At 43.8% G+C, this 26,503-nt stretch overlaps 1 protein-coding gene across 1 annotated transcript; it reads left to right on the top strand.

The window, feature by feature from the left end:
• The first annotated feature begins 851 nt into the window (after nucleotides 1–851).
• Nucleotides 852–26,503, top strand: psmd6 (proteasome 26S subunit, non-ATPase 6). Its single transcript, XM_052017918.1, has 8 exons — nucleotides 852–1,148; nucleotides 4,961–5,166; nucleotides 11,839–11,984; nucleotides 12,717–12,936; nucleotides 25,016–25,124; nucleotides 25,334–25,502; nucleotides 26,018–26,095; nucleotides 26,193–26,503. Exons 1-8 carry the CDS (start codon nucleotides 1,004–1,006, stop codon nucleotides 26,287–26,289), a joined length of 1,170 nt encoding a protein of 389 aa, XP_051873878.1. The 5' UTR covers nucleotides 852–1,003; the 3' UTR covers nucleotides 26,290–26,503.

Genomic DNA, 26,503 nt, shown 5'->3' with positions numbered 1-26,503 from the left:
CTAAGTAATTCTTGAAAGTAGCCATACTTACAAGTTCTTGACTGACATATGTTAATTTACCTGTGTGCATAAGTTCTTAACGTGATTATGTTCACTTATGTGTACAAAGTTTTTTTCTTTTAAATGGAAAGTAGTGTGGTGTATGTATATTGATGTATGGCTTGTGTATATTAGCTGTTATGTCTGTAACTTTACAGTTGATGGGGTTGGTATTAACTTAAAAAGCTATTTCACTTGGTTAACTTAGCAACATTGTACATTCTGTGGTTTAGGCCACTTTAGAGAATCAATGGCCACAATAAAGATGTGTGGCCTTGATGCTACAAGTCCAGGAGAGTTTATGTTACACTCTACGGTACAGTTGCATGAAGAACACAACACACTATACAAAGACTCAACCACACTGTCTAGCAGCAGGGTAAAATGACAAATTCCACCCCACTGAATCTGTCAACAATCCCCAGATTCTCAGCTTGTTCGGGATTTACTTCAGTTTGACTGACTCTGGAAGTGCCAGCAAGCAGTACATTTTGCCCCAAGGGCTCCAGAGAGGTACAGGAACATAATAAAGAATAATGAATTACAGTCACAAAACAGATGATACCAATTGTGATTCTACTTAGGGTCACTTTGTCTCTGTGGTAAAAAAAACGAATCTCTCTGGAGCCCTGCATGTAAGATTTGTAGGAAAGGAAGGCATGGGTTTGAAAGGAGATACTGATGAATATCAGATGCATAGAGTTAAGGAACTTGGAGATGTGTGTGCCACTATTAAGATTTTTTAAGTTTGCGAATAACCAACATATGTGCACCATCCACTGTACAAGTAAGTAACTCGGATGAAGAGCCAAAGCACTCCAGTGACTTGCGTTTGCAGGCAGTGCGCCTGTAGGGCCAGCGCCGAGGCAGGCGGCGCTGCAGCGGGAGCCGGGGGTCGGCGGGCCGTCGGTGCGGCGGCGGGAAGGCGAGTTTTGCTGTGCGGTGCCCGGGCCGAGAGCAGAGGATGCCGCTGGAGAACCTGGAGGATGAGGGTCTGCCCAAGAACCCGAGCCTGGCCATTGCGCAGGCCAAGTTTCTCCTCACCCTGGACAGGCACCGAAATGACCCCAAAGTGCGGAGCGAGCTGATGGAGGCGGTGAAGGAGAACAGTGAGTTGGGGCGATCTGCAGAGTCACGGGGAGGCCCCGGCCCCTCTCCCCCGGTCCCCGGCCCGGCCCGGCCTGTCTCCCCCGGTCCCCGGCCCAGCCCGGCCTGTCTCCCCCGGTCCCCGGCCCGGCCCGGCCCCCCCCCGATCCCCGGCCCGGCCCGGCCCCCCCCCCCGATCCCCGGCCCGGATTGCCCCCCCCCCCGATCCCCGGCCCGGATTGCCCCCCCCCCCGATCCCCGGCCCGGATTGCCCCCCCCCGATCCCCGGCCCGGATTGCCCCCCCCCGATCCCCGGCCCGGATTGCCCCCCCCCCGATCCCCGGCCCGGATTGCCCCCCCCCCGATCCCCGGCCCGGCCCGGCCCGGCCCCCCCCGATCCCCGGCCCGGCCCGGCCCCCCCCCGATCCCCGGACCGGCCCGGCCCCCCCCGATCCCCGGCCCGGCCCGGCCCCCCCCGATCCCCGGCCCCCCCCGATCCCCGGCCCGGCCCGGCCCGGCCCCCCCCGATCCCCGGCCCGGCCCGGCCCCCCCCGATCCCCGGCCCCCCCCGATCCCCGGCCCGGCCCGGCCCCCCCCGATCCCCGGCCCGGCCCGGCCCGGCCCCCCCCGATCCCCGGCCCGGCCCGGCCCGGCCCCCCCCGATCCCCGGCCCGGCCCGGCCCGGCCCCCCCCGATCCCCGGCCCGGCCCGGCCCGGCCCCCCCCGATCCCCGGCCCGGCCCGGCCCGGCCCCCCCCGATCCCCGGCCCGGCCCGGCCCGGCCCCCCCCGATCCCCGGCCCGGCCCGGCCCCCCCCGATCCCCGGCCCGGCCCGGCCCGGCCCCCCCCGATCCCCGGCCCGGCCCGGCCCGGCCCCCCCCGATCCCCGGCCCGGCCCGGCCCGGCCCCCCCCGATCCCCGGCCCGGCCCGGCCCGGCCCCCCCCGATCCCCGGCCCGGCCCGGCCCGGCCCCCCCCGATCCCCGGCCCGGCCCGGCCCGGCCCCCCCCGATCCCCGGCCCGGCCCCCCCCCCCCGATCCCCGTTCCGGCCCCCCCCCTCGATCCCCGGCCCGGCCCGATCCCCGGCCCGGCCCGGCCCCCCCCCCGATCCCCGGCCCGGCCCCCCCCCCGATCCCCGGCTCGGCCCGGCCCGGCCCCCCCCCCCCCGATCCCCGGCTCGGCCCGGCCCGGCCCCCCCCCCCCCGATCCCCGGCTCGGCCCGGCCCCCCCCCCCGATCCCCGGCTCGGCCCGGCCCGGCCCCCCCCCCCCGATCCCCGGCCCGGCCCCCCCCCCCCCGATCCCCGGCCCGGCCCGGCCCCCCCCCCCGCCCGATCCCCGGCCCGGCCCGGCCCCCCCCCCGCCCGATCCCCGGCCCGGCCCGGCCCCCCCCCCGCCCGATCCCCGGCCCGGCCCGGCCCCCCCCCCCGCCCGATCCCCGGCCCGGCCCGGCCCCCCCCCCCCCCGATCCCCGGCCCGGCTCCTTCGTCTTCCCGCCACCACCCCCCCCCCACCCCCCCCACCAACGGCCCGGCCTCTCCGTCTCCCCCTCCCCCCACGGCCCGGCTCCCCCTTCCCCCCTCTCACCCCCTTCCCCCCCTCTCCCTTCCCCCCCTCTCGCTCCCCCCCACTCCCCCTTCCCCCCACTCCCCCTTCCCACCCCCCTTCCCCCTCTGGCCCAGCCTCCCCCCCCTTCCCCCCCTGGCCCGACCTTCCTCTCCCCCCACCCCCGGCCCAGCCTCCCCTTCCCCTCTTCCCTCCCTCCCTCCTTCTCCTCCTCCTCCTCCCTCACTGCCCCTCTCCCCCCGGCCCGGCCTCTCACAGTCCGGCGCCCAAGCAGCGTCTGGTATCTCCTGTGGTTCTTGCCCTCCTCATGTAGCCAGGCTTGTGATGACGGGCCGGGTTGAGGTGGGCCTGCCTTTCTCCATCATCAGGTGGTTTGGGCTGACAGGTATCTGGGCGAGGGGGTAACAGTGGTGGTGGGGCCGCGAACCCCTCCAGCTGTTTGGCTCGTTTTCATTGCTGTGCTGGTGTTCAGGGAGACCTGGGTGGCCTTCCACACAAATCATAAAGTTAACCTGCAGCTACACCAAGCAATTAGAAGGCATTTATGGCAAGAGGATCTGAATACAAGAGTAATGAAAATGTTTTACTGGAATTAAGTGGAGTCCTTGTGAGGCTGCAAGTTGTATTGTGCAGTGACACTGAAATGAAAATTTAATTTTAAGTGAAAGGGAATAGAATTATTAAATGGGACTTTTACTGACCTCAAAAACACAACAAAAATAGTAGTAGGCCATTCAGACCTTTGTTCTTGCTCCACTACTGAATAACATTGTATTTACTATAGCATCATTTTCTTACATTAAACCCATATGCCCTAATTTCCCTTAATACCCAAAAATATATTAATTTCTATCTTTAACTAGCTCAGTGACTGAGCTTTCATGGTTCTTTGAATAGAAAATTCCAAAGATTTACAATCCTCTAGGTGATCAAGTTTCTTCTCGTCATTCCTGAGTGGCAAACCCCTTGTTTTGAGTTTGTGACCCTGGTTCTAGACATCCCAGCAAGGAAGAACATCATCATCACATCTACCTTGTCAAAACCTATGAGAATTGTGTACACTTCAATGGGATCACCTCTCCGTTTAGACCCAAGAAAAGGCAGGCCTGATGTCCTTATACTCTCATCAGAGGAAGAATCTTCTCAAGTTTGAGGAATCAGTCTGGTGAACCTTTGCATTCCTATTGCAAGTACATTTGGTTGGGTTACCAGATTTATACACAGTATTTCTAGGGCCCTATATAATCACAATAAGATGTTACCACTCGTACTTTTATTTTCACTTGTACTAGTATTTGCTTTGGAATTGCTTGATTTATATGCAGGTTAACTTTATGATTTGTATAGAAGCCACCCAGGTTCCTCTGAACACTATCACCTTCCATTCTTTTGTCATTTAAAAAGTAGTCTTTTTTTTCTATCAAAGTGGATGACTTAATATTTTTTTACATTATGTTCTATCTGCTGGGCAGAGGGGCATTGATTTAGCCTATTGAAATCCTCCTGAAGCCTCTCTCCACGGTCTTTACAACCCACACTGATACTTGGATTTGTACCATCTGCAAGCTTGGATAAGTTGTATTGGTCCCCCCACCTAGACTGTGAACAGCTGGAGCCCCAGGTCCTGTGGCTCTCCACTCATCACAGCCTCCCATCGTCAAAGGAATCTGCTATTTTCCTATTCATTGTTTTCTGTCATTAACCAATCCCAAGGACACATCAGTATAATACCCATAATACCATGACCTCTAATTTTAAGAACCTTTTGTGTGACCAAATACACTAATGTCCATCTTTTCTATTCTTGTATTGGTTTATTATTGTCACTTGTACTGAGGTACAGTGAAAAACTTGTCTTGCATACCGTTCATACAGATCAATCCATTACACGGTGCATTGATGTAGTACAGGGTAAAAACAATAACAGAATATAAAGTGTCACAGCTACAGAGAGTGCAATGCAGGTAGACAATAAGGTGTAAGGTCATAACAAAGTAGATACAACCTTGTAACAATGCTAGTTACAACATCAAAAAAGAACAAACCTCCTAACAGAATTACCCTTTTCATGAATCCATGTTAACTCTGTCCAGTCCTGAGTTTATTTTCTAAGTGCCCTGTCACCACTTCCATTATATTGGATTCTATATGAGACTAAAATCTACTTGGCTGTTAACAGACATTCCTGTTCATACGTTTGTGTATGTATGCCACAGAACAAATGGGAACAGCGTAAAATCCTTGAATTCCAATGGAATGATATGTTTTATAGATATGGCCCCATACTATGAACAGCTGTGTAAAGATGTCGGGTGGTCAGTGGATACGGACCTCTTGAGCAAAATGAAAAAAGCAAATGAGGAAGAATTAAAACGTCTGGATGATATACTAGAAGATGCTGAAAAAAATCTTGGAGAAAGTGAAATCAGAGATGCTATGATGGCTAAGGCCGAGTATCTGTGTCGAATTGGTGACAAGGTAAGAATTATATTCATATAGTGATTATTTATTGAGGGTGCTCTATAGTTTGAAAGCAGCAAGGTTTGCCAAGGTTAATAAGCCATGGCAGCTAATTGTATAGCCCCTCAGACGGTCCTTGTATATGTAGAATTGAGTTAGTGTTGTGTTGAAGGATATTTCAGTTGAAAAGTTATATTATAGTCCTCATTAATGAAGAATCCATTTTTGGAATTGATGAAATCTGGAATGCAGAAATCTACCAGTTTGTGAGAGCCATATCTTTAATATTATAATCTATGCATTGAAGATCATCCTCTGGCGCGCACACACTTGCATTAGAACTTTTTGCCAAACAACCACAACTGATCTCACAGATTCATTGTTCTATTAAATCTGATACTTTGGATAGTGCTTGTTTACTAACACTATAAAGTAGTTACAAAAGGTTTCTGTTGCACATGCCTAGTCAGCTTTGATTATAACTATAAATATTTGCAGTATTTAATTTTCACAAAACATTTGGTATACATCTCCAAGGACTGTTTGCTGAAATTGCTAGATTTTTGGACACAGGACATAATTGCATCCAAAGATTGAACAGAAAAGTGGACTTGATGGGGCATTTGGCTGCCTTTTTTTTAAAAGATTCAATATTTAAACAAATTTAATAACCTAGAGCACTTGTTCAGTTCTTGATCAAGTTCATGTAAGTCATCTAACACTTGGGTTGATTCTGAGGAGGGAAGGGCAGGTGTTATGCTTAAGACTGGTGGTTTTAGGAGGGTGAAGACAAATAGTTGTTAAGAAGTCATCATTATCCTTTTGATACTGATTGTTCAGCAATATGTTTTCACCTGGAGTTCTTTCAAATTATAAATACAATTTTAGATGGTAATAAGCCATGTTTATCTAACCAATAATATACATAGTTATTTACAAAGTGTATTAAATATATTACCAGTAGACCTACACAGATTTTGAAGTTTTGATTTGCCGTACATGTGACTGCAAATGTTTGCTCCATAATGGACTTGTGTTAGGGATTATCCTGGAGTTGTGAAATGATGGATAGCAAATATTAATTAAAATGAGGGCACAAGGGACTGCAGAACCAGTCTTCAGGAAATAAAACCTGTTCACAATTTAACTTCAACTACTCGAAGGTTATTAAAACTAATCATTGGGTGTGGGACATTCTGATTCTGTCCCATTGAAACAATGCAAGGGAAGACAATAGAAGAAGAGAGGAAGAAAACTTCAAAGTGGGCATCCTTGAAGAGACTTTGCAGCGGAGCAGTAATACTAGAGAAACAAAGGACTGCAGATGCTGGAATCTCGATGAAAAACATGATGATGCTGGAGGAACTCAGCAGGCCAGGCAGCATCTGTGGAGAAAAGCAGGCAGTCAAAGTTTCGGGTCAGGACCCTTCTTCTGGACTGAAGATAGGAAAACGGGAGGACCAATATATTTTCTTAAATTTTTTTTTTAATTAAATTTTTAAAAAATTTTTTAAAATTTTATTTACAGCATGGTAACAGGCCCTTCCGGCCCAATGAGTCCGCGCCGCCCATTTTAAATCCATATTAACCTACCCGTACGTCTTTGGAATGTGGGAGGAAACCGGAGCACCTGGAGGAAACCCACACAGACATGGGAGAACGTACAGACTCCTTACAGACAGCAACGGGAATCGAACCCCGATCACTGGTGCTGTAATAGCATCGCACTAACCGCTACGCTACCGTAGCATAGCGTAGGGAAAAGCAGAGCAGTGATAGGTGGACAAAAGAGGGAAGGCGTGGTGGGCACAGGGTGGTGATAAGTAGATGCAGGTAAGAGATAGTGATAGGCAGGGTGGGGGAAGGCACATGGTCGAGGAGCCAGAGGGTAGAGGAGATCACTGGGAGCAGTGAGAGAGGGACTTGTGAAACTCCCGTCGAAGAGAGAAGAAGTGGGCATCCTTGAAGAGACTTAGCAGTGGAGCAGTAATACTAGAGAAACAAAGGACTGCAGATGCTGGAATCTAGATGAAAAGCACTATGATGCTGGACCTTGTGCCCACCCCGCCTCCCCTCTTTTGTCCACCTATCACTGCTCTGCCAGATGAATGTTTGTGTTAATTGGTGGTCATTGAGAACTTAAGGATGAGATCAGGGAAGGCATTATGTGGCCATCTTCTATATTAGCACATCACTAAAGGCATATCCCTGCCACTTAGTGCACAGTTCAGGACAGGTCTGTTTTATCACTTAATATTCAGGCTAGTTGTATATTCAGGGAGCCATCCCTCAACACCGTAAGAGGTATATTTTGGGTGTCTGGAGTTTGTGCTTAGAAGCTCTTGGACCATCTACTAGTATTTGAATATTCAAAGTGGTTTTGCTAGATAGAGTGTGCTCCCATTGTAACTATGTAATTCTGCAGTTACCTGTCTACATTCAAAAATGTTAAAGTTAAGTAGGTGATTATAGCCATTGAAACTGTAGTTTGTCATTTATTGTTGTCTGTGTTCATAAAGTATAAAACATTGTATGAGGAAAGCTAAACTCTCTCTCCTGAAGATCTGCGATGTGAATAAATCTTTATTTCCTGGTTACAGCTTCCGTGTGACTGTTCTGTCAGTCACAGCAACTTTAACAAAGGTTTTTTAAAAATGTATAATATTTATTTAATTGCAACCATAAATACAAGTTCTGAATACGTGAACCCCACGATAGAACATAGAACATTGCAGCACAGTACAGGCCCTTTGGCCTATGATGTTGTGTCAACCTTTTAACCAACTCTTAAGATCAATCTAACCATTCCCTCCCACATACCTTTCTGTTTTTCTGTCATCCATGTGCCTATCTAACAGTCTCTTAAATGTCCCTAATGTATCTGCCTCTACCAGCACCCCTGGCAGCGCCTTCCACGCACCCACCACTTTCTGTGTGTAAAAAAAAACTTGCCTCTAATATCCCCCCCCCCCCTCGTATTTGCCATTTCCGCCCTGGGACAAAGTCTCTGGCTGTCCACTCGATCTATGCCTGTTATCGTCTTGTACACCTCTATCAGGTCACCTCTCATCCTCCTTTACTCCAAAAAGAAAAGCCCTTGCTCAACCTATCCTCATAAGACATGCTCTCCAATCCAGGCAGCATCCTGGTAAATCTCCGCACCCTTTCTAAAGCTTCCACGTCCTTCCTATAGTGCAGTGACCAGGACTGAACACAGTATTCGAAGTGTGGTCTAACTAGGGTTTTATAGAGCTGCAACATTACCTCGTGGCTCTTGAACTCAATCCCCCGACTAATGAAGGCCAACATGTCATACGCTGCCTTAACAACGCTATCAATTTGCGCGGCAACTTTGAGGGATCCCTCTGTTCCTCCACACTGCTAAGAATCCTGCCATTAACCCTCTATTCTGCCTTCAAATTCGACACTTTTCTGGGTTGAACTTCATCTGCCACTTCTCAGCCCAGCTTTGCATCCTATCAATGTCCCGTTGTAACGCTCGACAACCTTCTACACTATCTACACCTCTGACCTTCGTGTCATCTGCAAACTTACTAACCCACCCCTCCACTTCCTCATCCAAGTCATTTATAAAAATCACAGATCAGGGATTCCAGAACAGATTCCTGCGGAACACCACTGGTCACCGACCTCCAGGCAGAATACGCTCCATCTACAACCACACTCTGCCTTCTATGGGCAAGCCAATTTCCAAATCCACACAGCCAAGTTTCCCTGGATCCCATGCCTCACGACCTTCTGAATGAGCCTATCATGGGGAACCTTATCAAATGCCTTACTAAAGTCCATATGCACCACATCCACTGCTCTACCCTCATCAATGTGTTCTGTCATATCCTCAAACAATTCAATCAGGCTCGTGAGACATGACCTGCCCCCCTCAAAACCATGCTGACTATCCCTAATCAGACTATGCTTCTCCAAATGTTCATAAATCCTGTCCCTAGGAATCTTTTCCAATAATTTGCTCACCACTGAAGTTAGACTCACTGGTCTATACTCCCAGGGTCATCCCTACTCTCTTTCCTGAACAAAGGAATAACATTTGCCACCTTCCAATTACCTGGTACTGCTCCTGTGGCTAGTGAGGATGCAAAGATCATTGCCAAGGGCTCAGAAATCTTTTCCCTTGCTTTCTGTCATATCCTGGGATATATCCTGTCTGGCTCCAGGGACATGTCTATCCTAATGTTTTTCAAAAGTCCCAGCACATTCTTCTTTTTAACATCGACATGTTCTAGCATGTCAGCCTGTTTTACGCTGTCCTACAAATGTCAAGGTCTCTCTCACTGGTGAATACTGGCGCAAAATATTCATTAAGGACCTCCCCTACCTCCTCTGACTCCAGGCACATGTTTCCTCCTCTATCCCTAATCGGTCCTATCCTCACTCTAGTCACTCTAGTGTTCTTCACATACGAGTAGAATGCCTTGGGGTTTTCGTTAATCCTACTTGCCAAGGCCTTCTCATGCTCCCCCACCGTGTTCCTAGAAAATGGGCTGTATAACAATTTTTTCAGGACACAAAGCCACATCACCTGTGCATGCGTCAAGAAGTGAGAGTTTGAAAAAAAATTGTGCTAATTTATTTTTCGCACATTCTATTGGAACAAATTTGATTCCATATCTCAATTTTTTTGGTAGTGATGTGTGAATTCTGTAAGGGTGAATTTCCATAACCTAAATGGCCGTAACATTGGGGGTCACTACATCATTATGACTGAAGTCTTTGTACCTCCCAGGTCCTCACTTTTGTTCTGTAGCAAAACTTTGACATTTTAATCAGCTCTGCTGCTGCTTCCTGGATTGTGACACATTATCTTAAATGGCCCTCTGTTATATCAGAAAATCCCGACTACTATCAAAAATCATTAGGCTGTAAATTCAAACTGAATTACATTTTGTGTCTTGGTGTAAATATCCCATGTCTTTTAATCATGCTTCACCTTTGAATTCATGTATATTATTCCTCTTCCTGTGTAGTTCCAAGAGAAATTGATTAGTCATACTTAATATTATTGAGGACTACATGGCACATCCTTCAGCAATCCAGAAGAAAGAGTTAGTTGAAATGGAAGACTTTATTGCAGTACACCGTGAAAGCTCTGGCACTGCAGTGGCAGTAGAGAACAATATTTTGTAATCAAATTACATTGATAATTTCTCTATTCAATATGAACTGGAATTTATCATTGGAAAAGTTGACTTTGAGAAAAATCTGGCATCAGGAAATATGATTTTGAAGACCTTAAGTGCATAAAGCACTAAGATTTAATAAATAAAGTCAATTATTGCATTTACAAAGATACTGGAGGAACTCAGCGCCTCAGGCAGTATTTATGGAGGGAAGTAATCAGTTGACGTTTCAGGTTGAGATGATTCCTCCAGATTCCAGCATCTGCAGACCCTTGTGTCTTGATAATTGTATTTGTTTATCACAGATTAAAATATTTATCATATTGTTCACAGTCTCCCAACCTGGGTTATGGCTCTGAATTGATTTGCTGCATTGACTGATGGGATTGTGATCCATAGATGGCATTAGTTCACTTAGAGTTGGAAAGCTGTTGGACTGGCATTCACCCAGTCGAGAATCACCCCCCAACCAGTGTTGTCAGAAAACCCCTATCCAATCCCACTATTTTGATAGCCCTTGATACTTTTGAAGTATGAATGAAGGCCTGCATATCTGTTCTGCTGATATCCTGTGACTGCAGTTACTGCAGTTAATGTGTTCTGCTGGACAGAAGGCCTCCTGGGAGGAGGCAGAGAGGGGGAGAGAGAGAGAGGGTGGGGGAGGGAGAGTGAGTGGCAGGCTACTTAACTGTTCTGCTGGGTGGCAGTGGCCCCTAGGGTAAGGTGGGGAAGGGCAAGAGCAATAGACAGGCAGACAATAGGAGTTGCAGAGTAGAGACTCCCGCCACATTGCCTCTACCTCCTCCCCACTGGATGGAAAGCTGGGTCTTTTAACAAGCTGGAGTGTCCACAACCAGGAACAGTAACACACAGGCCTACAGTGTCTGTGCATGCAGGCGACAGAGTCTGGAAAATCTGAATGTCACCATGTTTTGTAGCACTCACGCCTTTTGAGACAGAGGCTGGTGCATTCAGGTCTCACTGCAGTGAGTCGAGCACAAAATGCCAAGTTGAAACTCTAATGTGGTATTGAGGGACTGCTGGACTGCCAGAAGTGTTGCCTTTAAACCAAAGCTCTGTCTTCTCTCTCGGGCAGATGTTAAAGGCGCTATTTGAAGTATACCTGGTGTCTGGGCTAATATTTATCCATTAACCAACATCACTGTAATAAATTATCTGGTCACCATTGTATCACTGAGGAATTGTGCTCTGCATCTGTTATCATATGCATAATTGTTTTGGTTGGCTTCTGCAGTATGTGAAATTTCAATATTAAATTGGGGTTATATTGCCAAATAGTTTGGGAAGTCCTGGTGTACCTGCTAATAATTTGGTTACCTATTTGTATATTTTATATTTATATGAAAACACTTGAATATTATTCATATTTGTCACTGTGTAAATATTAAATAAGTTGTTTAAAGCTTTGGCAATAAGTAACTGATATTGTGGAAAATGGTTAAACATGCTCAATGTGTGGCTTTACTAACTATTTTGAGTCAATTGCCCTGATTCTAAAGTTTTTTCTATTTAGGAAGGTGCCTTGACAGCCTTTCGGAAAACATATGACAAGACCGTGGCTCTGGGACATCGCCTAGATATTGTGTTTTATCTGCTGAGAATTGGCTTGTTTTACATGGATAATGATCTGATTACACGAAACATTGAAAAAGCTAAAAGGTACTGGTAGCAGTTGTTTCATAGATTCACATGCAACTCTTCATTTTCCTTTAATTCATGTGAATTCTTCATGCCCCTAGATCTACCTTCCTATTCAATATTTGGCACTGACCTATACACATGGACATCAATATTGTACTGTATCTCAGAAACATCTATAGAGATCCTGTTCACATGCATGTTTTTTTTTAATATTTGTTTGTGATTGGAATTCGTACATAAGTTGGATAGGTAATGCAGCAGATTTGCTTGTAGTATATTGAATTTAACTTATTTAATGAAAATAATCAGTTCTTTGCTGTGAAGGTGGTTCATTCGGTTTCAAATTTGGCAGCCATTAGTTGTAGCTCCTGATGTACTATGTACAGTAAAACTCTGATAATCTTCTATTCTGTTGTTCAGAAACCCTGATGGCTTGGCATCAAGTTGACTGGGACCCCTTATTCCACGCTCCCTTTATACTAACTAGTAAAATAATACCAATGGAATCAGCACTCCCTCAAAGTTTTTGCAAGATGATTTGAACTTAACTGATATTTTATAGGTTGTGAAATGATGGGCATAAGTTAACTATAATAACCTGTGACATTTCTGTAGATCTGGTGTAGTTTGTGTTTGCTGTCAATGGAAGCATCATTCCCAGAAAGCAAGTTTGCAATTTATTTGCAAAATTTAGCAAAAGTAATACATCTTAAATTTTTTTTAGTGTGTTTCATATGGGCTCTTTTACAGTTTAATTGAAGAAGGTGGTGACTGGGATAGAAGGAATCGTCTGAAAGTTTATCAAGGGATGTATTGTGTGGCAATTCGAGACTTCAAGCAGGCTGCAGAGCTATTTTTGGATACCGTCTCTACATTCACTTCTTATGAACTCATGGATTATAAAACCTTTGTAACATATACTGTTTACGTCAGCATGATTGCACTGGAGCGGCCAGACCTTCGTGAAAAGGTAAAAGTGAAATAATTCTAAACGAGAGTGTTTGTGCATTTCCATGGATGTACATATACAGTGGCATGCAAAAGTGTGGGTACCCCTGGTCAAAATTTCTGTTACTGTGAATAGTTAAGCGAGTAAAAGATGACCTGATTTCCAAAAGGCATAAAGTTAAAGATGACACATTTCTTTAATATTTTAAGCAAGATTACTTTTTTAATTCCATCTTTTACAGTTTCAAAATAACAAAAAAGGAAAAAGGCCAGAAGCAAAAGTTTGGGCACCCTGCATGGTCAGTACTTAGTAACACCCCCTTTGGCAAGTATCACAGCTTGTAAACGCTTTCTGCAGCCAGCTAAGAGTCTTTCAATTCTTGTTTGGGGGATTTTTGCCTATTCTTCCTTGCAAAAGACTTCTAGTTCTGTGAGATTCTTGGGCCGTCTTGCACACACTGCTCTTTTGAGGTCTATCCAGAGATTTTCGATGATGTTTAGGTCAAGGGACTGTGAGGGCCATGGCAAAACCTTCAGCTTGTGCCTCTTGAAGTAGTCCATTGTGGATTTTAAGGTGTGTTTAGGATCGTTATCCTGTTGTGGAAGCCATCCTCTTTCCATCTTCAGCTTTTTTTTATAGACGGTGTGATGTTTGCTTCCGGAATTTGCTGGTATATAATTGAATTCATTCTTCCCTCTACCAGTGAAATGTTCCCCGTGCCACTGGCTGCAACACAAGTCCAAAGCATGATCGATCCACCCCCATGCTTAATAGTTGGCCAGGTGTTCTTTTCATGAAATTCTGCACCCTTTTGTCTCCAAACATATTTTGCTCGTTGCAGCCAAAAAAGTTCTATTTTAACTTCATCAGTCCACAGGACTTGTTTCCAAAGTGCATCACGCTTGTTTAGATGTTCCATTGCAGACTTCTGATGCTGAATTTTGTGGTGAGGATGCAGGTAAGTTTGGAGAAAAAAGGGTGCAGAATTTCATAAAAAGAACACCTCTCCAACTGTTAAGCACGGGGGTGGATCGATCATGCTTTGGGCTTGTGTTGCAGCCAGTGGCACGGGGAACATTTCACTGGTAGAGGGAAGAATGAATTCAATTAAATACCAGCTAATTCTGGAAGCAAACATCACACTGTCTGTAAAAAAGCTGAAGATGAAAAGAGGATGGCTTCTACAACAGGATAACGATCCTAAACACACCTTAAAATCCACAGTGGACTACCTCAAGAGGCACAAGCTGAAGGTTTTCCCATGGCCCTCACGGTCCCCCGACCTAAACATCATCGAAAATCTGTGGATAGACCTCAAGAGAGCAGTGCATACAAGACGGTCCATGAATCTCACAGAACTAGAAATCTTTTGCAAGGAAGAATGGGCAAGGATTGAAAGACTCTTAGCTGGCTACAGAAAGCATTTATAAGCTGTGATACTTGCCAAAGGGGTTGTTACTAAGTACTGACCATGCAGGGTGCCCAGACTTTTGCTTCGGGCCTTTTCTCTTTTTTGTTATTTTGAAACTGTAAAAGATGGAAATAAAAAAGTAATCTTGCCTAAAATATTAAAGAAATGTGTCATCTTTAACTTTAGGCCTTTTGGAAATCAGGTCATCTTTTGCTCGCTTAGCTATTCACAGTAACAGAAATTTTGACCAGGGGTGCCCAAACTTTTGCATGCCACTGTATGTGAGAAATTATAAAGTTATCAACATTACCATCAACTCCTGCCATTAATCTTTTACTTTGGAGAATTTCTGATCTACTTAACTCCCAAGATATTGTCCAACTAAAATTTGTGCTCTAATTTACCAAATACAGTGTATTGTACTGTTGGGCTGGACAAAATGATGTCTAGGTAATGTGACCAGTGTCACAAATTATATATTGTTGGTTCCCATAAAAATGGTTCATTCCTTTTTTTTGGCTGGATTCTTCAAAATGAACAGAGACTGGAACAAGTGTTTGCATGGTAACAATCAGAGTATCTGTCCATTTACTTTATTTCCCATTGTTGATTTCACTTATTTGAGCTGATGGCATTGTCTTTAAAATTTCCATCCAAATACATAAGGAAAATTGAACCTTCTATAAAATTTTTGAAGTTACTAAATAAAGTTGAAAACCTATTTTAGCTCTGTAATTTTGGGCTCTATTGATTATGAAATCAATATGTGAAGGAATGACACAGTTACTCTTGGACTGTGTTAAGGTTAATATCTCATATCATTTCCACTTCTCCAATATTGACAGGGAGTACTTTAGTGCCAGGGCGTAGATGGGACAGAATTTGTTAGGTGTACCCTGGTGGGTTTCTTGAAACAAATGTGTAGATTATCCAACTCAGGATGGGGCCATACTCAACCTTGTATTGGGGAATAAGCCAGACCGAAGTTTGTGGAGGAACATTTTTCTGTAATAGTTCTGTAAGTTTTAAGGTGGTTATGGATAAGGACAAGAATGATCCTCAGGTGAAAGTGCTAAACTGGGAGAAGGCTAATTACAAGAGTATTAAGCAAGAACTGGAGAAAGTCGTTTAGGAGTGGCTGTGTGAGGGTAAATCCACATCTGACGTTGGAGTCTTAAAGGCCAGTTGATTAGAGTTCAGGACCAGCATGTTCCTGTGAGGATGAAAGGTAAGCGTGGTAGGGTTTGGGAACCTTGGATGGCAAAGGATGTTGTCAGTTTATTCAAAAAGTAAAAGGAAGCACATGTAAGGTTTAGGAGCACCCTTGAAGAATGTAAAAGGAGGTAGGAAAGAATATAAACAAGAAATTATGAGAGCTAAAAAGGGCCATGAAATGTCCTTGGCAAGTAGGGTTAAGGAGAATTCCAAGCCATTTTGTATGTGTATTGTGAGCAAAAGGGTAGGTCCACTTAGGGACAAAGGAGCAAATTTATGCATGGAGCCAGAAGAAGTGAGTGAAGTCCTTAAAAGAGTACTTTGCCTCTGTATTCACCAAGGAGAAGGATATGGATGATTGTGAGATTAGGGAGAGGTATGTTGATACTCCAGGGCATGTCAATATTAAAAAGGTGGTGGTGTTGGGTGTCTTGGAAAATATCAAGGTGGATAAAGTATCCAGGGCCTGATGGGATCTATCATAGGGTACTAAGGAAAGCAAGGAGGATGTTGCTGGGGCCTCGACAGAGATCTTTGTATCCTCTTTGGCTATTTTCTAGTCTTCTGGCATCTTGCCTGTGGCTAATGTTATTCCTTTGTTTAAGAAGAGCATCGAGCAAACCAGGAAATTGTAGGCTGGTCATCCTTGCATCAGTGGTTGGGAAATTATTGGAGAAGATTCTTAGGGACAGGGGTTACTTGCAATTGGAAAAGCATGGACTTGTTAGGGATAGTCAGCATGGCAGGTCTGGTCCTGTCTCTCAATTTGATTGAATTGTTTGAGGAAGTGATGAAAATGATTGAGGGTAAGGCAGTGGATGTTGTCTACATGGACTTCAATTGAGATTTGGCAAAGTCCCTCATGGTAGGCTGGTCCAGAAGATGATGTAGCATGGGATCCAAGGGGAGTTGATGAACTGGGTCCATAATTGGCTTGGTCATAGAAGATGCAATAGTAGAAGGCTGTTTTTCTGAGTGGAGGTCTGTGACCACTGGTGTTCCACCAGGATCAGTGCTGGAACCTTTGTTATTTGTAATATATATTAATTATTTGGATGAAAATGTAGGTGATTGATTAGTAAATTTGCAAATGACACGAAGATTGGTGGAGTTATGGATGGTAAGGAAGGTTGTCAAAAGATACAACAGGACATCAGTTGGAAATTTGGGTGGAGAATTGGCGGAGTTTAATCCAGACAATTGTGAGATGTTAAAATTTGGAAGGTCAAATGTAAGAGGAAAGTATACAGTAAAAAGCAGGACCCCATAGAGCATTGATGTTCAGAGGAAATCTTGAGGTGCAAGTCCATTACTCCCTGAAAGTAGCACCACAAGTGAATAGATGATAAAGAAGGCATATGGCATGCTTGGCTTCATCAGTCAGGACAATGAGTATAAAAGTTGGGAGGTCATATTACAGCTACATAAAACTTTGGTTAGCCCACATTTGGAGTATTGTGTGCAGTTCTGCTTACCACACTAATGGTAAGATATGGAGGCTTTGGAGCGCGTGTAGAAAAGGTTCACCAGGATGTTGCCTGGATGCAGCAAGTTGGTTACAAGGATAGAAACATAGAAGACCTACAGCACAATTCAGACCCTTCGGCCCACAAAGCTGTGCCAAGCATGTCCCTACCTTAGAAATTACTAGGCTTACCCATAGCCCTCTATTTTTCTCAGCTCCATATACCTATCCAAAAGTCTCTTAAAAGACCCTATCGTATCCGCCTCCACCACCATTGCCGGCAAGCCATTCCACGCACTCACCACTCTGAGTAAAAAAAACTTACCCCTGACATCTCCTCTATACCTACTCCCCAGCACCTTAAATCTATGTCCCCTTCTGGCTCTCCTAATTTCCTTCTTAAGCTCCTTCCTGTTAGCCTTGTACTCTTCCAGATCTCTAACATTACCTAGCTCTCTGAACCTTTTGTAAACTTTTCTTTTTGACTAGATTTATTACAGCCTTTGTACACCACGGTTCCTGTATCCTATTGTAACTTCCCTGTCTCAATGGAACATGCCTATGCAGAACTCCACACAAACATCCCCTGAATATTTGCCACATTTCTTCCGTACTTTTCCCTGAGAACATCTGTTCCCAATTTAAGCTTCCAATTTCCTGCCTGAGAGCCTCCAACTAAACGCCTATCTAGTCTGTCTGTTCCTATCTCTCTTCAATGCTATTGTAAAGGAGATGGAATTCTGATCACTATCTCCAAAATGCGCTTTCCCACTGAGAGATCTGACACCTGACCAGGTTCATTTCCCAATACCAAATCAAGCACAGCCTCTCCTCTTGTAGGCCTATCTACATATTGTATCAAGAATCCTTCCTGAACACACTTAACAAACTCCACCCCATCTAAACCCCTTGTTGGTTGGACAAACTTGGATTTTTTTTTCTTTAGCTTCAGAGGCTGAGGAGTGACCTGGTAGAAGTATCTAAAATTCATAGAATCGTACAGCATGGAAACGGGCCATTTGGCCCAACGTGTCTACGCCAATCAGTGGGCATCCTTCCTTGTTAATCCCATTGCACAGCACTTGGTCCATAGCCCTCTATGCCAAAGCTCATCTAAACTTCAACCACTCTCTCAGGCAGTGCCTTGTGGGTACTTGCCACTTCCTGGCTGAAGGGGGTCCCCCTCATATCCACTCTGAATTTCTTCTTGACCCACCCTGCCCACCCCCAACCCTAAACCTATGTCCTCTAGTTTTATCTACCTCTGATTTAGAGAGAAGTTTCCTGCAGTCTACCCTATTTATACTCATGATTTTAGATACCTCAGTCATGTCCTCTCTTAACCTCCTCTGCTCCGGGGAGAACAAACCTAGCTTCTCCAGTTCCTCCTCATAACCAATCTGCTCTAGCCCGGGTAACATCCTGGTGAATATTTTCTGCACCTTTTCCAGTGGTATCACATCCTTCCTATAACTTGGTGACCAGAAGTGCATGCAGTACTTCAGCTGAGGTCTGATCAAGATTTTATTAATCTTTCTACCTCTGTATTCAATGCGCCGACTAATTAAGGCTGTTTTCCCATATGCATTGCCAATCATGTTGTCTTCGTGTTGCCACCTTCAAGGATCTGTGGACTTATACTCCAAGGTCCCTCTGTTCCTCAGTGCTCCCTAAAACCTACCATTGACAGTGGATGTCATAGCCTCATTAGTGCTCCCATAAAGCATTACCTCATATTTGTCTGCATGAAACTCCCATCTGTCATTTTTCAGCCCATTTCACCAACACAATCTAAGATTACCTTCTGCACCATCAACAACTCATCCGATCTTTGTGCCATTTGCAAAATTACTGAATTTTGTCTGATATCCAAATCATTCATTCATTTTACAAATGGCAAGGGTCTCAGCACTGATCATTGTGGGACACCTCTAGTCACAGATATCCAATCACAAAAACAACCCTCTACTGTCACCCTCTGTCTTTGAATCCAGTTTGCCAACTTGTCCTGGATTCCAGTGAGCTCGAACCTTTTGAACCAGTGTCCCATGTGGGACCTTATCAAAGGCTTGAGTAAAATCCATGTAAATCGCATCTACTGCCCTGGCCTCATTGATACACTTTGTTACCTCTTCAGAGAATTCATTGAAATTGGTCAGCCAGGATCTGCCCTAGACAAAGCCATGTTGGCTGCCTCTGATTTAGTCCCTGCCTTTCCAAGAGTCATTAATCCTCTGACTCAGATTTTTTTTCTCTATTATCTTCCCTACCATTGATAATAGGATCACAGGTCTATAGTTACCAGGCTTTTCCTTGCTGCCTTTCTTGAAAAGGGAGACTATATTTGCATCCAGTCATCTGATACATTACTTGTGTCCAGTGAAGGTGTAAAATTCTCAGCTTGATCCCCTGCTAAAATTATGAGAGACATAGGTAGGGCAGATAGTGTGTTTTTCCCAGGAGAGAAACCTGTGTCTGTGTGGGTTTCCTCTGGGTGCTCCGGTTTCCTCCCACATTCCAAAGATGTACAGGTTAGGAGGTTATGGGCATGCTATGTTGGCACCGGAAGTGTGGTGACACTTGCAGGCTGCCCCCAGAACACTACACAAAAAGACATACATCGAAACACACAGTGAAATACATGTGACTAATAAAGGTATCTTATAAATATTAGAGTGCAGAGGTTTAAGGCGAAAGGGGGGAAATTTAAAGGAGATTTGGGTCCCTGGAGTGCGCTGCAAGGGGAGGTGATGAAAGCTGATACAATAGGAATGTTTAAGTGGCACATGAACAGGCAGGGAATAGAGGGAAACGGACCATGTGCAGGCAGATGGGATGAGTTTAGATTGGGATCATGGTCTGCATAGGTGTGGTTGGCTGAAGTGCCTGTTCCTGTGCTGTAATGCTGTATGTTCATACCTTCAGTGAAGTTCCTTTGCTCCTGCCATTTCATCTCTCTCCACCCAGAGCCAGAATGTGCAGTTTCTGATGAGATGAGCATTTTATTTTTGATCTACTGAAATTCCCAGGTTATTGAGTAAATGTTAGCCATTTGCAGATGACAAAAGATTGGTAGAGTTATGGACAGTGAAGAAGGTTGTCAAAGGATACAGCACGATATAGATCAGTTACAGATATGGGTGAAATTTAAAGAGCGGCACAGTATTAATTTGCTTTTCTAGCAAACAATTTGCCCTCGGATGGTGCTACAAAACGAAATCATTCTGCATTGTTTACTTACTATTTGTGACCACCTTGCTCTGTTCAAATTAGTTGCCACACTTTCCCATAGAAAGGACTATACAGGCAACCCCTGTGTTTTCAGGGGGAGGAGGGGGTTGGCATTCCTAGAAATCAGTCAGTGTTGCGATTTTTCTATAATGTAAAGCCACGTCATCTGTGCATGCGTTAAGAAACACGAGTTGAAAAAAATAATTTTACTCCCTATCTCAGATTTTTGGGTAGTGATTTGTGAATTATGTAAGAGCAAATTTTCACTACCCAAATGGAGGTTGCCTGTACTTTGAAAAGTAATCCATTAGTTATGAAGTAGTTTGGGATATTATGATAATGTAAAAAGAGTTATGTGAATGTAAATCTTTTTTTCTGATTTTGGCTTTGCAACAATTTTAAAATCTTGTCTCTCCTCCAAATATTGATGGAAAGGAATTGTTTTGAGGAAAGTACTGGTAATTGTAGATAGTTAGCATATATGTATCAAAATAAGAACAAGTACAGAAAATGGTTGGCATTGTGGATTTAAATCTAGCACAGACTGAGATCTAACTTTGACAGAGGGTCTTGTGAGAAATGATGTGTAATCTTAATCCAATTCCTAATAATATCTAATGGTACCTCTAATTTGGATGACTGGTGTGGGAAATGGGAGATGAAATACTATGCTAATTCAGTTGGGTTGGTACTTGTTTAAGACTGAGACATTATTATGACACAGTGAAAAGCATCTTGCTATTCACCTGCTTGTAATCTACTGGGAGTGCCTTCAGGTCGTACTGGGAAATTGTCCCTCCCTTAGCACTCATCCCTTACCTTGAGAAGACAAAAATCCAGAAATCTAATCCTTTTGCTGATGGCTAAGATTTCAGGACATACTTTGAGAAGCCCATTGTTGTACATTATACCCTGAAGCAACAAAATTCTGCTCAACAGCAAAAGGTTTTCTCAGTGAGGAGTATTAACTGCTGGATCATCAGTCAGATTGCTAACAATATAATGCCCTGGCTGATGATCCAGTGGACAATTAAAGAGCTAATGTGTTCAAAGTAGCCTGTCCAAAGAAATTAGTGTATTAGTACCAAGTAAGCACATCTCTGTTTAGTAGAGTGGTCAATGCTCTGCCATTAAACCAAGTCCAACTTGGCCAGATGTAGTTAAATCTGTTTTTCATCCTTGAGCCTACACTTAAAATATCTTGCTGTTGTCAAATGGTGACATCTCAATTTTTGCAGCAAGTTCAAATGTTTGCAGCAGTCTGTGGTCATTTATCCAGAACCTGTTTCCGTTTGATTCGTGTATCAATCCTCTTCTGCTCCTTCCATGAATTTATCCCACTGAATCTTTGTACAGACCTCCATCCTTATGTCCTCACCATGTCCAAGTCACTTCCTCTGTATTCTTGTGCATACTTCATGGAACTCTTTCCCCAAACTCTTCCATCTACCTTTTTAACAGTTGGCTCAAAATACATCTTCTATATTTTTTTGTTTATCTTATTATCTCCTGACATGATTTAGCAACTACCCCACCATCTCCTCTTGTGGTTGATACCTAAATTTATCTTGCCTTTTTGCTGTGGACCATTTTACGATGATTTACATTTCCTATTGACTGGACAAAGGGGATCCATCACAATGGCAATGTCCACCTCCCCCATAATCTTCAACTAATGGTCCTATGCAAACTGAGCACCCTTCTTATCCCTTTAGTAGTGTAAATTAACTAGGTTTGGGGTCTTCTGGTACCAAAGAAAAAACTGCTGGCAGAACTTAGCAGGTCGAGCAGCATCTGTGGGAAGGAATTGTTTACATTTCTAGTTGAGACCCTGCATCAGGAGTGAGGGAAGATAGCTGGTGTAAAGAGAAGACGGGAAGGGGTGAGATGCCAGTAGGATTGAGGAGGGGTGACGGATGATGGCCAGCTGGGGGAGGGGTGGAGTTGGGAGACAGGCAGGTGGGTGATGGGTGGAAGCAGACCTGGCAGGTGGGGGAGGTGAAGGTGGAGACAGACTGCAGAGTGATCAGGAACATAAAGGCTACAAGTATTGGAATCTGATAAGTAAGGGAGGTGATAATGGGAATCATTTAAGAGAGGGATGAAGGGCAGATGGAAGGAGGTGGGGAAGGGGATCTGGTGGGTGAAACGTGTGGGAGTAGATGAATAGAACCAGGAGGGAGATGAAAATGGGAGGACTGGAGGTAGATCACAAGGAGAGGGAGAGAGGGGGACATGGGAGGTAAGAGTTATCTGAAAGTGGAAAATTCAATGTTCATATCAGTGGGTCGTAGACTACGAAGGCAGAATATATGGTGGTCTTCTAGTTTTCATTGGGCCTCACCCTGGCTGTGGAGAAAGCTGAAGAGATTGCTGTGGGAATGGGGAGCTGAAACTGCATGCAGCCAGGGGCTTGGGATGGCCATTGTGAGTAGAGTGCAGGTGCTCTGCAAACCAATCGAGTAGTCTGCGCTTAGTTTTGCTGATGTAGAGGAAGCCACAGTGGGAGCACCGAATGTAGTAGATTAAGTGGGAGGAGGTTCATGTGAACCTCTTCCTCACCTGAAAGGGGCTATTTAGGTCCCTGGATGGTGGTGAGAGGAGATATAGGAAGTGTTGCACCTCCTATAGTTGCAGAGGAAAGTGCCAGTGGTCAGGGAGGGATGAGTGGACTAGGGATTCATGGAGAGAATGGTCCCTGCAGAGGGTGGAAAGTGGTCTTCTATTAGATTGAAGAGAATTTCAGATCATTATTCTGACCAACAGTTTCTTTTGATGAATATCCCTCCATCAGATAGGATGGTCTGATCTTGAGGTGGAATGAGCTCAAGACAATTTGTAACTGATGCAGGTAACAATAGTTGGATGTCTGCAACTGGCTCGTGCTTCATCTCTGAATAGAGTTTTTACATACCATGTTAGGATAATGGGGAATTTTGAAGATATTTGTGGCTTTGATGAGTTAGGTGGGAGGATGGGTGAACAGCAAACCAGGGGATGGTGTACATGCATCTTGAACACGCCTGCATGTTGAGAAGACATGGATTAAAAAGTCAAATGTATCCTTAATTTCAAACCTTATGCCTGAATTGAACACTTCTGTTTTGGGCACTATATTTGAGAAAGTATGTTTCAAGGCCTCGTTGGGGTTGTGATAGAGTGCGGAATAAAAGCAAGAAGATATTTCTCTAGAGTGATAACAGGAAACTGGGATTAGGCACATTTTAGTTATGTGGAGCGATTGTATGAGATGGTTCATCTTGGAGTAGCAAAGGTGAAAAGTGCATTTGAGAGAAGTGTTTAAAAGTTTAAATAAACTTGATTCCAGTAGCACAGGGGATGGTAACCAATAAGCAAACATTCATGATGATTGGCAGTAGAGCCAAAGGTGACTTGTTTTACAATGAGTTGTAATCTGGTGTCTACTGCCTCAGAGGATTTGTGGAAGCAGATAGCAAAATTGAAGAAATTAGATAATTTGAAGGGTGTGTGTGTGTGTGTGTGTGTGTGTGTGTGTGTGTGTGTGCAAGGAGCAGGGCAGTAGAGTTAATTGTATAGTTCTTTGTAGAGCTAGCATGGACACCTTCATTCTACAATTCTGTCAGCATATTTTTAACCAAATGATGATAACACATCATCTGCTGTGAAAGGCCCAGTAATGGTTCGTTCTCAAGCAGCATGATAAGAGCACTCCCCAGCTATTTATCAATAATCAAATAAAGAATTTAAGAACACTTTCAAAACTTTTGAGTGAAAAATTACAAGTAGGGAGAGCCTGTCAATAAAAAATTTGTTAATTTATTTTCTGTTTAGGAGTTTCGCTCACAATCTCTCCCAAAGCCCTTGACAAAATGTGGTAGATTTTGTTTGGTTAACAACTCTGTAACATTAGACATTGAACAGTTTTGGATGACAGTAGGGCTGTGAGTGGCCATATCCATCCTTTGTAACGTTTTATATAAATTGCTTACCATATAGCTTCCCAGAACTAGGAGACAAGGCTAGGTGTCCATTCCTGGAAAAGCCATTAGTTCTGAAGGTTGAAGTAGCATTGTTTTATAGCAAAGTAAGCACCCATTGCATGACAAAAATTCTTTATCCATCGATAAACCTGTATGATACTTGAAAACTTGATTTTGTAAGTGGCTATTTTTGTTCCACCAACCTGGCAATCTTGTTCTGAATTCAAATGTACAATCAATATGAATTTGTAGGAATTTTCTTTTTAGCAAGCTTTGCATTTTGATCAGTGTTTAAATTTAATGAAGGTAAGAATGGTGCGTCTCACCCTGTTCAACTCTAATTTCAATGCAGTGGAAGTTGAGGATTTTTTTAAAAAAATTAACCAATGGCTAAAATAAAGGAAATTATGTTTCACTTATACAGAACCTTGGTGGCACCCTATCTCCAGTATAGTGTTGCTTCATTAGTATGATTAAGGGCTTAAATTAGGAGGATAATTTTCCATAAATGGCTTGTATTTGAGATCAGAAGATTGGATGTATTTAAATGTATTGGTGAGGTAATGAAATTATTTGAAAGTGTAGATAAAATCTCTCCTGGGTATAAAACATCTAGAGCATACGCACATTCTGAGTTACTGCTAGACTGTTGATAAACATGTATATTCTTTCCACAGAGGATAATGGAGCTCACTTCAGAGGTACAGATCAGCCATGATTGGATTGAATGTCCTATTTCTGCATGAAGCCCACCATATTCTGCTTGATGCAAACTGTTAAGAAATCTGATTAATGAGACTTCTTATTTTAAATTAGGTCATCAAAGGTGCAGAGATTCTTGAAGTTCTGCATAGTCTTCCAGCAGTCCGACAGTATCTGTTTTCACTGTACGAGTGTCGTTATGGTGTTTTCTTCCAGTCTCTCGGTGAGTGTCTATTATATCTTCTGATTCTCCACTGAAGGCCCAACTTATAAACTGTGGCTTTGGTATAGAATATCGGTATTCATCAGGATCAAAATAACTTCACAAGCAAATCATAATGAAAGACTATTCTTTTCACAAGGATGTACCATGTGTTTATATAAATAACATGTTTCTTCCAAACTCCTAATATACCTCCTTTCTCTCTTTAGCCACAGTAGAACAAGAATTAAAAAAAGACTGGCTCTTTGCTGCTCACTATCGCTACTATGTACGTGAAATGAGAATCTTAGCATACAGTCAGCTCTTGGAATCATATCGTTCATTAACACTTACTTACATGGCAGAAGCCTTTGGTGTTGGTGTTGAGTTCATTGATCAGTAAGTAGGTTTATATCTTAAGTATGTTAAATTGAAAATGATCATACATTTAAGCTTTACTCTTAAATACCTGAATGGTTTTTAATTTTGTACATTTAAACTTCAATTTTGCTTTACCTTCATATGTAACCTTTACCTAACCCGCACATGGTAACATTCATAAGAATATTGATAGTAGTCTTCTCAACACCTGTGCAAGGGGGCTGTATAGGCCCTTAAAAATTGTAAAGTTGCTGAGGTGGGGTCTTGGCTATTCTTGCTGTCATGAGAAATCTACTTTCTCCTTTCCATATAGCATGTATGGAGCAACGTATTTGACCTATCATTCCTGCTTTCTCAATGTTTATATTGATAACCTGATTAATTTCACAATTTATGAAAATTCTCTCAAATCCAAGTCCTCTTCCTGACCAGATATTAACTAAACATACCACTGAGGAGACTGCTTCAAGATTAGTTTTATACTGTTTTTTTTACTCCATTTATTAAGGTTAAAACTTCCATTTGATTTACAGGGAACTTTCTCGTTTCATTGCTGCTGGTAGACTACATTGTAAAATAGATAAAGTGAATGAAATAGTAGAAACCAACAGGTATGTATTATTGACAAACTTTCACTAAATGTTCTTAGTTATAATATTGTAATCCAAGTATAAACCAAACTTTGATTGTTAATTTTAACTATTACAGGCCTGACAGTAAGAACTGGCAGTACCAGGAAACCATAAAGAAAGGAGATCTGCTATTGAACCGAGTCCAAAAACTGTCACGAGTAATAAATATGTAATCAGTTTAATGAATAACTGTCTACAATGGCCATTTAGTTTTTGAATTGTTCTAGTTATTTCTCATACTATTTACAAATCATGGGTTTAGTTTGTGCCATTGTTAAACCTTTTGTGCATTACCAACTTTTATAGTTTACTTGGCTGTGTAAACAATTTGAGCAAGTGTATATAAAATAAACACCCAGTGCATGTTTTCAAAATTGTCTCAAGTAT

This window comes from Pristis pectinata, chromosome 6 (assembly GCF_009764475.1).
Source record: "Pristis pectinata isolate sPriPec2 chromosome 6, sPriPec2.1.pri, whole genome shotgun sequence".
NCBI lineage: Eukaryota > Metazoa > Chordata > Chondrichthyes > Rhinopristiformes > Pristidae > Pristis > Pristis pectinata.
The sequence above is the reverse complement of the archived record's forward strand: the minus strand, read 5'-3'. Positions and strand labels throughout refer to the sequence as shown.